Source organism: Delphinus delphis, chromosome 10 (assembly GCF_949987515.2).
Source record: "Delphinus delphis chromosome 10, mDelDel1.2, whole genome shotgun sequence".
Taxonomy (NCBI): domain Eukaryota; kingdom Metazoa; phylum Chordata; class Mammalia; order Artiodactyla; family Delphinidae; genus Delphinus; species Delphinus delphis.
This window is the reverse complement of record NC_082692.2, coordinates 13,984,458-13,999,364: the sequence shown is the minus strand read 5'-3', so window position 1 is coordinate 13,999,364 and position 14,907 is coordinate 13,984,458. Positions and strand designations below refer to the sequence as shown.

At 39.2% G+C, this 14,907-nt stretch overlaps 1 protein-coding gene across 7 annotated transcripts in view; it reads right to left on the bottom strand.

The window, feature by feature from the left end:
• The window catches only part of KDM1B (lysine demethylase 1B), a 54,062-nt gene extending 39,156 nt beyond the window's left edge, over positions 1-14,906 (bottom strand). The window contains exons 1-9 of one of the 7 annotated variants that reach the window (XM_060023578.1): positions 14,776-14,906; positions 14,111-14,458; positions 13,276-13,364; positions 13,086-13,124; positions 11,162-11,261; positions 10,184-10,311; positions 8,997-9,086; positions 8,343-8,454; positions 5,320-5,436 (exon numbers count right to left, since the gene is read on the bottom strand). In XM_060023578.1, the coding sequence (XP_059879561.1) occupies positions 5,320-5,436; positions 8,343-8,454; positions 8,997-9,086; positions 10,184-10,311; positions 11,162-11,248 (534 nt within the window). In that variant the 5' untranslated portion in view covers positions 11,249-11,261; positions 13,086-13,124; positions 13,276-13,364; positions 14,111-14,458; positions 14,776-14,906. Of the gene's footprint in view, positions 1-5,319; positions 5,437-8,342; positions 8,455-8,996; positions 9,087-10,183; positions 10,312-11,161; positions 11,262-13,085; positions 13,125-13,275; positions 13,365-14,101; positions 14,459-14,775 lie in introns of all 7 variants that reach the window. The other 6 variants (XM_060023583.1, XM_060023579.1, XM_060023582.1 and 3 more) reach the window with 6 other exon arrangements.
• Between the last annotated feature and the right edge of the window lies 1 nt (position 14,907).

Genomic DNA, 14,907 nt, shown 5'->3' with positions numbered 1-14,907 from the left:
CTATTAAAACAGTCTGCTATTTTTGACTGCTCCTTGGCTGAACTCTTCTTCAAACGTTACAATAACATGCCACTGAGTCTACTTTTCCCTTGAGAAGTAATCTGGAGCACAGGTGCTGGTTAAGTTCAGTGCAACCATATTGTTCCCGCCAGCTGGACATGCTCCCCTTCACCACACAAGCTCACGGTCCCTTCATCACTCAAACCCCAGTTTCCTTTGGTGTACTCACTCAGTCTGGAAGATCAATTACCCATTCCCTCGGGGTAAGCCCCCTCCCATTTTTTTCTCTTCTATCCCTCAGAGAGGTCTTCTACTCTGGAGGCTGAGCTCAAGAATCAATTTAGGGCTAAACTGAAAGGTTTTAGAACAGGATTTGTTAATTCCGGGACCCTGACCCCTGACCCTGAAAGATCAATGCTTTCCACTCTTCACCCCCAAATCACCAATATCAACAATAAAAGGATTCCACCATAAATACCAGTGGCATTAAAAGGAGAATTAAGAGAACACTGCAAACAGCTTTAAGCTAACAAACTTGACAATGTAGATGAAACAGACAAATTTCTTGAAAAACACCATGTTCTAAAATGGATAGAATAAACCACCTAAGTAGCTATGTATCTGTTATAGAAACTGAATTTGTAATTTCAAAACTTCTCACAAAGAAATTGGTCCAAATGGCTTCACTAGTGAATTGTACCAAACACGAAATAAGAAATAATATTAACCATCCACAAACTTTTCAGTAATAGAGAAGGAAGATATACTTCTCATTTCATTTTATGAAGCCAGTGTAACTCTGACAGAAGAACCTGACAAGAACATTACAAGAAAAGAAAATGACAGAGACTAAACCTCATGAACACAGATACAAAATCCTTAACAAAATATTAGGAAACTGAATCCAACACAATGAAAGGATAATACATTGAGAACAAGTGGAATTTTTTTCCCCCAGGAATGCAAGGTTGCTTCAACATTCAAGAATCAGTGTAATTCACCACATTAACAGATTAAAGGAGAAAAACTGTATGATCATCATAAAAGATACAGAAAAAGTATTTGAAAAAATCTAACATCCTTTCATAATAAAAAGTTCTCAGCAAACTAGGAATACAAAGGAACTTCCTCAATCTGATAAAGGGCATTTGTGAAAAGCCACAGCCAACATTACACATGATGATAAAACACTGAACACATCACTCCTAAGCTCAGGAACAAGGCAAGGAAGTCTGCTCTTCCACTTCTATTCAGCTCTGTACTGGTGGTCCTGACCAATGCAATAAGGTAAGGGAAAAAAATGAGCAAAAGGATAGTTTTTTAAAAAAGCAAAACAGTCTTTATTCACAGTTGATATTGTAGAATTCCTCCCAACAAAAAAATCTACAAAAATATAAATGGAATTTAAAATGAAGTCAACAAAGTCTCTGGGTATAAAGTCAATATGCAAAATTAAACTGTATTTCTATATAACTGCAACAAACAACTTGAAAAGTTAAAAATAAATTCTACTTACAATCACAGAAAAAATAAGTATCTAGAAATAAATTTAACAGAATACATTCTCGGTGAAAACTAGAAAACACTGTTGGGAGAAATTAAAGACCCTGAAAAGATGGAGAGACAGACCACACCCATAGGTCAGAACAGGGGTCGGGAAACCTTTTATTTATTTATTTTTTTGAATTTTATTTTATTTTTTTTATACAGCAGGTTCTTATTAGTTACCTATTTTATACATATTAGTGTATATATGTCAACCCCAATTTCCCACCTCATCCTACCACCACCACTGTCCCCTTGCTCCCCACTTTGTGCCCATACATTTGGGGAAACCTTTTCTTTAAAAGGCCAGATGGGGGCTTCCCTGGTGGCACAGTGGTTGAGAATCCGCCTGCCGATGCAGGGGACACGGGTTCGTGCCCCGGTCCAGGAAGATCCCACATGCCGCGGAGCGGCTGCGCCCGTGAGCTATGGCCGCTGAGCCTGCGCGTCCGGAGCCTGTTGCCCCGCAACGGGAGAGGACACAACAGTGAGAGGCCCGAGTAACGCAAAAAATAAATAAATAAATAAAAGGCCAGATGGCAGATATTTTAGTTTCTGCGGATCACATGGTCTCTGTTGCAACTACTCTGCCACTGTAGTATGAAAGCAGTCATACACAATACATGATGAATGAGTATGGCTGTGTTCCAATAAAACTTTATTTACAAAAACAGGTGGAGGGGGCCAGATTTGACCCATGGGCCATAGTTTGCTGACCCCTGGATTAGAAGACAAAAAAATGTAAAGATGTCAATTCTCCTTCAAATAATTTATAGCTTCAATCCATTCCAATCAAAATTCTAAAAGTTTTTGTAAATACTGACAAGTTGATAACAAAATTTTTATAGAAATGTAAGGACCTAAAATAGCCTAAACAATCTTGGAAAAAAAAAAGTTGGAGGAATTTATACTACCTGAGTTACTATAAAGATACAATAATCAAGACAGCAGGGTACTGGGTTAAGGATAAACAAAGAGATCAATGGAATAGTGTCCAGAAATTGGCTACAGGTATGGCCAGCTGACTTTTTTATAATGTTGCCAAAATAATTCAATGGGAAAAAAATTGTCTTTTGGACAACTAGATACTTATATGAAAAAAATTTGAATCTTGACCCATATCTTACATCAAAACCAAAAATTAACTTGAGATAGACTAGTGTCCTAAATATAAAGGCTAAAATAATAAACCTCCTCAAAGAAAACATAGGAGGCTGTCCGTGCAAGTTGAGAGTTGCAATGATTTTGCAGAAAAAATACAAGAAGTTCTAAGCATAAAAAAAAAATGGATACATTAGGCTTCAAAATTTAAAAACTGCTCATCAAAGGGTCTATTAAGAAAATGAAAAGGCAAGGCAAAGACAGGGAAAAATATTCAAGATAACATATCTCATTTCCAGATTACATAAAGAACTCCTACAAGACAAGAGAAACCCAATTTTTAGGAGACTTGGACAAATATTTCTCCAAAGAGGAACTATGAACGGCCAATAAGCACATGAAAAGATGTTCCACATCACTAGTCATCAGGGAATTGCATTTTAAAACCACAATGATAAAACAATACATACCCATTAGAATGGCTGACATTAAAAAAAAAAAAAAAAAAGTACCACCTCCAAATGTTGTAGTCTTGGTACAACAACTGTGTAAAACCATTTGGTAGTTCCTTACACATAAATTTACCATATGACTCAGCAATTTCCTATGTATTTACCCTTCAGAAATGAAAACGTAAGTCCACAAAAACACTTGCACAGAATGTTCATACAGATTTATTCATAACAGCAAAAAATTTTAAACAACACAAATGCCTTTCAACAGGAGAATAAACAAATTGTGATACATCCATACAATGGAACACTGCTCAGCAATAAAAAGGAAAAAACTACTGATCCATGCAAGAACATGGATGAATCTCAAAAGCTGTTTTACTCGGTGAAAGAAACCAAACGCTAAAAAGTATATACTGACTGATTCCATTTTACAAAGTTCAAGAGCAGGCAAAACTCTGTTTAGGGTATGGCAGTCTAAATAGTGTTTGCCTCTGGAGGGAGGGAAGGAAATGACTGGAATTTTTTAGGGTGGTGGAAACATCGTGTATCTTGACTGGGGTACTGGCTACATAGTGTGGACATTATCCAAAACTCAATGAAATTCAATTAAGATCTGTGCATGTAATTACAATATGTAATTATACCGCAATTTTAAAAACAAGACATAATTTTACATTTATTAAAAATATCACCACTCAGTGTAGGTAAGGTTTTGATAAAATGATCACTCTGAGCTATAGTTCTTTAAACCTTTAAAAAGTTTTAGATATTTGTATCAAGTGCCTTAAAAAAATGCGCCTACCCTGGCGGTCCAGTGGTTAGGGCTCCGTGCCTCCAATGCAGGGGGCACGGGTTCGATTCCTGGTGGGGGAACTAAGATCCCACCTGCCACGTGGCGCGGCCAAAAAAAAGTGCCTACCATAAATACATAATCAAAGCACAAAAAAAGTTCTAGCAGGATAAATGAGTCGTTACGAATGGTTATCTATTAGGGTGGGAAGGAAGAGATGGTTAAGGGGCACTTTCATTTTTTATTTGTAAATTATATGTGTGTGTATATATTTACATATACATACATATATTCAATTTACTTTTTTTAAACCCGAGATTATATTCATGTAATAACTGTGTAAAATTTAAAACAATAAAACACAGAACTCCTAAATGTTCATACCCTTTTTCTCACCATTTCACTTTGCAAAATCTTCCAAATATATTTACAATAATTATGAGTCACTTTAATAATATTTGTATCTTAAATCCCAGGCTTTTAAAAACTTGATCATAAACTTTATAGAGCTTTTCATCATTTCTTTAAAAAGAAAATATTTTGCTCATGATAACCGCATATCTTTGTGAATATACAGCAAACCACTGAATTACATACTTTAAAAGGGTGAATTTTATGCTATGTGAATTAAATCAAAATTTTCAAAAAAGAAAGCCTCTTGCTTCTGAGATTACAATGATTCCTAATATTCTTTAATGTACTGATGGAACTAGAGACATTTTGTAGATGAGTGCTTTAACACATTTAAGCAATTAACACATTTTTAAACGCAAGTAATTATCAAATCCCAAAACAGGCACACTATACCAACTATGGAAGACTGCTAACAGTCCACACATATATATCTTTTTCGCCTTACTAACAAGATCCTAATTTTGATTCTGTTATAAAATATTTTCTTCCAGTTATAAAATATTTTATAAAATATAAAACACGCAACAGTTATAAAATATTTTCTTCCTTGGTCCCTACTGCTGTTCAGAGTAGCTGCATGATACTATTCTGGCCAATGAGCTATAAATAGAAATCTACTGCTGGAACTTCCAGGAAAGCTCCTGGTTTCCCAATAAAAGAGGGAGAGACTTGGTTTGGAATACCCCAGCCTTTCCCATCTTTTCTGCTTTGAAGTTGGAATGATGGCTGACAGTGCAGTAATGATCTTGTGACAGAACTGGAAACTAAAAGGAGACTTCCTTGGATACCTACACCAACTCTGGACTGCCTGTTTCTAAACTGCTTATAGTGAGAGAAAAATAAAAGCCTTATTAATTGGTTAAGCCATTGTAGTTGAGATTCTGTTATACGTAGGACAATATAATCCTGATACAATGATCAACAGAGTTATTGAAAAATATACACCATTATTATTTACTGACAACTAAACTAACACATCAATTAATTCAGAAGGAAAACCAACAGAGATCATACCTTAACAGCAGTATTTGGTTTCATACCACATCGGTACGTCCTTGCTATCTGTGGAGTCAGCTGGATTTCCTTGGTAAGTTGCCTCCATTTCCTACACTCAGGTTTTGTACATTGAACCTAGATGGAAAGTAAGAAGTCAAGATCAATGGGTTGGCACCTCGCGAGCTATAGCATTTCTATCTTCCACCTCTCACTTTGCCATCTTCTTCACATGATTTGGTCAACAACCATTCAGCACTTCCAAGTAAATACGTTTTCTTCCCCTTGCGCCATCGCCACCCATAAAATCCACTTTTACCCCATCAGTCTAATTTCTGATTCAATACTAGCTCAGGCCCCCAGAAGTGCAAAGGGGATCTTAGTACTGTTGTCAGAATGGCTTTCTAGCTCTAACCTAAGGAAACAGAGTTAAATTTAGTTGCAGGTAGTCAAAAAGTCTCACACTAAAAGCAATGTGGTATCCTGGATTGCATCCTGGAACAGTAAAAAGACACTAATGAAAACACTGAAGAAATCCAAATAAGTCTGTAACATACTTATTAGTACTGTACCAATGTTAAGTTCTTAGTTCAAAATATAATCCTGGTGTGTTAGATGATAACAGTAGGAGAAACTGGGTGAAGGATATACAGGAACTCTGTACTATCCTTGCAAATTTTCTATAAATTTAAAATTTTTCCAAAATAAAAAAGCATGCAGATATCCATCTGCAGAAGAATGAAGTTGGGCCCCTACTTAATACACATACAAAACTTAAAATGGATCAAACACCTTAATGTAAAGAGCTAAAATGATCAACTTCTTAGAAGAAAATATGAGTCAGTCTTCATGACCTCAGATTTGGCGTGGATTCTTAGATAGGACACCAGAAGCACAAGCATCAAAAGAAAAAATGGATAAACTGAACTTCATCAAAATTTAAAACTTCTGTGCACTAAAGGACACTATCAAGAAGTGAAAAGACAACCTAAAGAATAGGAGAAAATATTTGCAAATCACTTATCTGATCAGGGCCCAGTATCTAGAATAGATAAAGAACACTCACCATTCGACCACAAAAAGACAAACAACCCAATTTAAAAATGGGCAAAAGACTTGAATAGACATTTCTCCAAAGAAGATATACAAATGCCAGCAAGCACAGAAAAGGTGCATTAGTCATTAGGGAAATGCAAATTAAAACCAGGAGATACCACTTCATGCCCACTAACACAGCTATAATTTGTATTATTTATTTATTTATTTATTTTTGCAGTATGCGGGCCTCTCACTGTTGTGGCCTCTCCCGTCACGGAGCACAGGCTCCGGACACGCAGGCTCAGCGGCCATGGCTCATGGGCCCAGCCGCTCCGCGGCACGTGGGATCTTCCCGGACCGGGGCACGAACCCGTGTCCCCTGCATCGGCAGGCGGACTCTCAACCACTGCGCCACCAGGGAAGCCTCAAGACAGCTATAATTTAAAAAAATGGTAAACATGAGTTGGTGAGGATGTGGAGAAATCTGAACTCTCATACATTGCTGGTGGGAATGAGAGAGGGTGCAGCAGTTAGCTATGGAAAAGGGTTATCAGTTCCTCGAAAAGTTAAACATAGATTTACTATGATCCAGCAATTTCATTCCTAGGAATGTACCCAGAAGAACTGAAAACAGATGTTCAAAAATATTTGTATACAAATATTCACAGCAGCACTGTTTGCAGTAATTAAAAGGTAGAGATGACCCAAATGTCCATCAACAGATGAAGGGATAAGTAAAATGTGGCAAATCTATAGAGTGGAATATTATTCCCCCATGAAAAGGAATGAGGTCCTAATACATGCTACCACAAGGATGATTCTCAAGTGCACTACGTTAAGTGAATGAAGTCAAATATGAAAGGTCACACACTGCATGATTCCTTAATATAAAATATCTAAAATGGTAAATCCATAAAGACAGAAGGCAGATTAGTGGTTGCCAGGGGCTGGAGGCAGGGAGGAATGGGAGGTGACTGCTGAATGGGCACAGGTGTCCTTTGTGGATGTTGAAAATGTTTTGGAATTAGACAGAGGTGGTGGTTGCACAACATTGTGAATGTACTAAATGCCATTGAGGTGTACACTTTAAAATGGTTAATTTTATGTGAATTTTTTGTGAATTGAAAGTTATGTGGGGACTTCCCTGGTGGCTCAGTGGTTAAGAATCTGCCTGCCAAAGCGGAGGACACGGGTTCGAGCCCTGGTCCAGGAAGATCCCACATGCCACGGAGCAACTAAGCCTGTGTGCCACAACTACTGAGCCCAAGTGCCACAACTACTGAGCCTGTGCTCTAGAGCCCGTGCTCCACAACAAGAGAAGCCACCACAGCGAGAAGCACATGCACTGCAATGAAGAGTAGCCCCCCCTCGCCGCAACTAAAGAAAGCCCACTTGCAGCAATGAAGACCCAATGCAGCCAAAAATAAATAAATAAATAAATAAAATTTAAAGTTATGTGAATTTCACTTCAATTAAAAATTTTTTAAGTATGCAGAGAGAAGCTCAAATTACCTGTAATGTTAAATAAATTAGCAAATCATTTATTAAATGATGTTATATTTATATTATATATGCAATTGCTAAAATATGTTTTCAAAGAACAGCTAGATAGAAAAATGATATAAAGTTAAATTAATAAAAAAACTCAGTTAGCAAAAACTTACATGCAAAGTATGATTTTAAACCTAATTAGGATTTGTATATAAAGCATAAAATTGTGTTTAAACATACACAGAAAAACATGAATAGAAAAAAAGATGAGAGAGATATGGACCAAACACTGACTATCACCAGTTGGTAATGAGTCTTTAGTTTCTTCTTTACACCATAGGTTGAATTATGTGATTTCTGTACAAAAATCAAAAATGTGATTTGCTTTAACAGTTACAGAAAGAATAAATGTAATAAAAGAAAACTTTCCTAAAAATTGGTATTTTCATCCATTCCTCTTGCATTTAGCTCTACAAATCCTTTACAGAACAGTAAAGCGTTGTTATCTTCTTTACCCAGTAGGGAAGCTGCTGGTCTGCCATGAAAGCCTTGGGGCTAGGTTCAGTTTTTCCATTGCTAGTCCATATTTTTTTCCATGTAGTATATTTGTCATATCCATCCTTATGGCTGAAAAAGAATAAAAATAAATATATCAAGCTATAAGTTATTCAGGTTTTCAAAACAGGTGGCAGAAATCTTACATAAAGGACTTAACCAGCCATATTTTAAGGAGGGGGGTAGTTATCATGGCACCCATAAAACAGGTGGCATTCCTATCAGTTTTAGTCCTTAAAACTATCAAGAAGGGATGGTTACCTGTCTGTCCAGCACCCTCTAGTTGTCAGCATCCTCCCCCTAATCTTTGCATTCTGCCCCCATGCATTGGCACAGAAGCAGCAGCTCCTAGATTTTTCAGAATTTGCAAACTAAGGAGAATAACTGTCTCACAGCAGATGCTTTTTGAGCGCTGAGTGTGCACACACATAAGTGTACACACATGCAAACTACAGCATCAAAGTCCTGGCCCACCGGTAGTCAGCACAGGTGTGGCTGAAACAGTGGAATAATTCAGTAAGCCTGGGGGCTCAGTCATAACCATCTGACCCCCTCCACCACCCAAGCCACCATCCCTTCCACCACGGAAACCTCAAACAATTATCAGAACAAACCTTCTATAGTAATGGTCAAAGCACTCATTACAGAAATGCTCCCCACAGGAGAGGTGATACCACCGGGATGTGTAGCCATTTTTGGCACATCTGAAAACAGCAAAAACGGGTAGCTTTGGTAATGAATAAACATTTCTTCTTGTTTTGTTTTTTTTTTTAACATTTATCAAATCGTTTAAAAAAAAAATTAATCAAGCACCTCCTAGGAGCCCTTTTGCCTTACCTCCAACAGACAGAATTACAACAACCAGAATTATAACAGGGGAATCCTAACAACCAGATTACAACAAGGGAAATGGAAAGGCCAACTGATACATAACAGTGCATGGTGAGGACACAGGGACTTAGATCAGTGGTACCCATCAGAAGGGCCTGGGACTTAGCAGTGTTATCAAGACTCCACGGAGTGATGATAGGGTTTTAGACATGAAAGAAGGGATGCCAGTGGCCTTGCTGCATGTGAGTGAAGGAGCAAAGTGCGGTCTTTAGTAATAACATCTGGCCTGATACTAAACAGTGAACGAATCTGGCCAGCTGGAATGGGACCATCCAGCATGCAATCTAGTAAATACAACCTACCACACAGCTAATCATGTAGTCAAAGAAGGAAATATAATGCCACTATGAACAGTAACACCACCACCTCTTTGTGATTAAAAAAACAAAACAAAAAACCAAAAACAACAACAACAAAAAAACCCAGGATATGTTTTCCAGGTTTTACTGAATGTTAACTGAAGATTTTTCTCTGGAAGTAAAAGGTTATGCTTGGGTCATCCTAATAAGAATGGCAAGAGTACAGTTAGCTACACAGCTTTAATGAGACCTGTATATATCTGTTGGAGGAGAAGGTATGTTATATGAGGGAGAAAAGCAGCACAGGGAAATAAGCATATACTTGTCTCTCCAGGGAGGTCAAGGTTCTCTCTCCTCTGCCCCCACCTCTTACCCCCATCCCATCCTCAAACTGTCCCCCCTGCCATCCCCTACCACCAGAGGTACAGCCATTGTGGATGGGACTGGAGGACACGGATTGGCAGAGTTGGGCGTGCTGTATACAAAATGGGCAGACAATGTCTCTGTTGTTGGATAACAAGTATCTCTATGTATCTTCAGGAAGACTATCTTTGAGGATGAAGGCTCTCACCCGCAGGAAGGTGAGGCCAAGACCTGCCATCTAAACAGACCTTTCAGAAGCGCTGGCAAAGCACACGGGACATGCGGCTGTACAGCCGGCTTTTTCGCATTTCCTGTACTTCTTCTCTGACCCACCATCTTCATCCTCGTCTGCCGTCTCTGTGGCCTTTTTCTTCACCTGAGAAAGAACCAGCTGAGGTTAAGAGCACACCGGCAGGGCCAAAGGTAAAGGCGGTGGGAGGTTTACTACTGAAATCACTTCCACGTTAGAAGTTCTAAACGTGAAGATCAACAGCATCCTGGCAGTGGGGGAGGGGTTGATGATACAGCCATTTCCCTGAGACTGCACTGTGCAAATAACTCGCTAATTTGCTAGAAATTTAGAACTAGCACTTTAACAACAGCTCTCTGAGTAGAGAACTAAAATGCGTATGAGCTTCTCTCAGGAAAAAGCTGTTTCAACTATACTTCAATAAAAAAGTTAAAAAATTTTTAAAAAGCTGTGCCATCAGAAATAAAAGCCACTCTCAAATCAAGATTTTTTTCTTTACTTAGTTATATCCTCTCAGTATTATAGATTTTAAAAACTAGACAAATTCTAGAAAAAGAATTCCATCATTCAATATTTTTCTTTAAAAAAAAAAAAGGTCCTACAAGAGAGATGGCTGCAAGTAACCTGCTAACAGCACCCAACCAACTACAAGCTGAGGTCCAAATTCCTATGAATGACACCAAGCGAAGCATGATCTGGCCCCAGCTCATATCCTGGAGGCAACCCTACAGCTGTGATTCTCTGAACACCCCATGCTGATTCACACTCTGCGCCTTTTATCTCCGTAGTTCCCTCTGCCAGATACACTTTTTTCCTACATTCTATCACTTTATCACACTGATTGTCCCAAGGTGAATTTCTTCACTAGACTGCAAGCCCCTTGAGGGCTGGAATTATATCAACTCTAATTCTTCACTCCCAATCACAGTAGCCTGTTGTTCAAAACAGGTGCATTGAATGAACAAATGAGTGATACCTGCCTACCGGAGCTCCTCAAAGGAAGGCTATCTGGAGAATGATCAAAAGGTGCTTTTTTCTTTGTCCTCCCCCGTGGGGTTGCCATTGTATCAGAAAATCTGAAAAAAAAAAACCAAACAAACATTACATATTAGCATCTGCTAATACTTTCAACACTCTGGAGTCAAGTTATTATGTAATTTAGTTGGTAAGAGTGTATGTTCCGCAGTCAGATGGCCTGAGTGTGAAGCTATTGCTTTCAAGTTACTTAAGCTCGCTAAGACTACACCTCAGTGTCCTCATATATAAAATGGGCACAGCCAGAGTGTACCCTAGCATTGGTGTGAAGATTAAGTAAAATAACTAATTTAAAGCACCAGGTCTGGTATAAGTACTCAGTAAATGTTATCCATTAGTAGTATGTATATTTACATATAAAAATGTAACCACACGAATGACCAATAAACAACTGACACTACTGTTTATAAAATTCAATGAGTAAAAATATCTCATTTTTGTTTGTAATATTCCTCTATCTCACTGCATCTTCTTAGTTCCTGAATTTTGCTCTCTTATTATACTTTAAAAAGAACACTCATTCATTCCTTCTCAATAAAACCCAACAAATAAATCTCAGGCACACTGTCTAGTCACTACTGAATATAGGAATCTGGGTTAGATAGTCACTAATATCTTCCACTGGACAAATTTTATGAGTTCTCCAACTAGTCTAATAACAGCACAGTTAAAGAAACATTAAGAACCAAAAGTCTACAAGAAAAATAATGCATAAAACCATGAATGATTAAGTTATCATATTAGTATTTTTCAATTAAATTCGATAAGGAATGAAAAATGCTTCGCATAAGTATGCAACAGTGTATGGATCCTACAATTATCACACAACTCCTTCCCTGCTCTATATTTACTACACACACATACACTTACACAAAACGATAGCATGAGAAATAAACAGGACATACCTATGGATAAGAAAATGGAAAGTGGAAAAGTGTTTTTATCTTAAGATACAAATCCCACATATATGATCTTAATCCTGGGGAAAAGCTTTAAAGGGCCTGTAGTCCTATTGTTTCACTATAAAGTGTAATCCTATTGTTTGCACTAACATTCATAAGCACATTTTTCATGGATTATTAACATCACGTGTGAAGACTTTCAGTCTGCCATCTATAACAACTTTGAGAAACCTTGACACCGATGTTATGGATGGTTTTTCTTTGACTCAGTCTTCACTTTCTCAAAACCATTATGTTAGCTGTGAACCAATATACCTTACGCATATTTTGAAATGCATTACAGTTAACCATTAAAAAAAAATTGCCATTAGTGCCACAGCACTCATTATGCAGTTGGATAAAGAACTAATGATTTTAAAAGTACTACTGTCTACCTATACTTATACCCAGAGGAGGCTTTCTGGATCACATTTTCAAAATTTTGTCCAATCTAACCAATCTTTTTATGTAAAACATATATCCCACATTATTAATAAAATGGACCATGAATAAAGCATGTGTAAACACGTATACAGTATATCTTAAGTATTGCAGCAAAAATATTTGAGTCTAATGTGGGGTTTAGGGACATAAATAAAATCAGGTTCATGCAACATTTGAAAGTGTTACCTGGGCAAGAAAGCACTCTCAAAAGAAAGCTCTCCCAAAAGAAAGCATAGATTCTGGAAATTTCATCAAACATTTTAACCCAACTGTATACTGAAAAACATGTATTTGATTGCAATGAAGAAATATGTAATTCAAGAAATGGTTAACAGGAAATGAAAACATTAGCTATAAAAGCCATAAAGAAATCTGTGTTGTCTGGGAAAAATATGATTGAAGATTTTTAGGGCAGTAATTTTGTCTCAGTTAATTATACAATTAACAGTTATGTACCTTCATCCTTTTTTTGACACTTACTGTAATCTCTGTATTTTCACTGTTGCTGGGTTCTTGGGGCTTAAAATAGAGGAAAAATATTTAAGTTGGAAGGACTACAGTTAATTGTGCTTTTAAATATAGTCTTAGAAATATGATCAAAAGTGTCATTAAAACAAATTAGTTTACTGGAAGTGCTTTCCCACCTGGTTCTTCAAATTAATAAACTCACCTAACGTTAAGTATGATCAATTTGTTTCAGGTTCAATATGACTTTATAGGCATATTTCTTCTTAATTTTAAATTCATAGCTTTGGTTTTCTTTCAATGTGACAAAAGAAAGAAAAAAATGGTTGGGAGGGCATAAATATATAGATGAACATATCAATGTCTAGATTTCTACTTTAATAATTCCCAGGATTTTTTCAGAAGTAGCTTACTCAAAAAGCTTTTTTAAAAGACACAGAATTCATAAAAATATGAATCTAAAGAACTCCAGGTTGGAATAAAAATTTATAGTGGTGTTAGCATAATTTCTCAAAACTGGACAAAATACTAGAAACTTCTTCAGAGACAAAAAGAGCAAAAGTTTCCCTTTGGGCCACCTGAAATTCTACCCACAATAATCAAATTTTCCGAAATATGGATCCAGTTCAATTGCCCGAATGCTTTGTTGACTACTTTCTCTGCGTGGAAGATAATTATTAATGGTCATTTTCTCCTGTACCTCCTGACGAAACCGTCCCTCCCACTCGCTTTCCTTTTACTAAAATAGGTTAAAAAAAAAAAAAAAACCAACCAAAGTGTAAAAGCCTCGAGTTGCGTGTGCACAGGTGGAGTGACGGATCTCCCCAAAGGGAGTGGTCTATGGACGCCCGTACGCTCTCCCGAGGGAGGGCTGGGCCTCCAGCTGGCTAGGTTCCAGATCACGCAACCCCAACTCATTACAGCTGGGCCTGCCCATTCCTTCCTCTTTCACCTGCCGGCTGCTAGGCTGTTGACTAACAGCTACCGTAATCGGGCCGCCCCCTAGGGGTCCCGGGTCCCGGCGGAGTTACCCCAGCAACCTGGCAATGCAGATCGCGTCTCAACGCGTGGTCGCGGCGCCGCAGTCGAACTAATAACACCTGCGAGGCCGTGCCGGCTCCTCGGCGCCACGCTCTTGGCTGGGAAGAACAGCCAGGGAGTTCCTACTCCCGGACTGTAGGTCCCCCGCCTACTCCCCGCAGCAGGTACTCCCCAGGTGACAGGGCACTGACAGCCCCCAGGAGGGAGCCCCAACGTTCCCTGTGCCAGATGCAGCAGCCACGCTTTCTGAAAAGCTTTCTCGTCTCTTCTCCGAAGTCGAAGCAACAGCCTCTCCGGGCTCACCTTTGCTCTGGAGGCGTGCAAGGAGTCGCGGCGAGAAGGCACCGCTGTACAGAAAGGAAATATTGCGGGGAGGGGGGGTTAGGAGAAACCCGCAGCACCGCGATGAACCGGGGAACCCGGTCGCTGCAACACCCCAGCCCGGGAATTCCCCCTTTCTCAGGCTGGGATCCCCACCTCTCACCCCCTACCAATCCGGGGAAGGAGGTATAGCCCCGAGGGCACCGGTCCGCCTCCCACCCGGGCAAGGAGCGCTGCACAGGGGCAGGAGAGCGTGCACCCCGGCCAAGCTGCTTTGTGCAGAGCTGTCACCCGAAATCCACCGCCGCCCTCACGCCCGCCCCCGGAGCCGCGTGCCCCCCACCTCAGAGCGCAGGCGAGACCTCGCGCGCCGCCCAGAGCTGCGGGCGCCTCTCCGAAGCCGCGCGCCGAGCGCACGAGACTGCAGGATCCGCGCAGCGAGCCGCAGCCCCCGCTCGGCCGCCGCCGCCGCTGC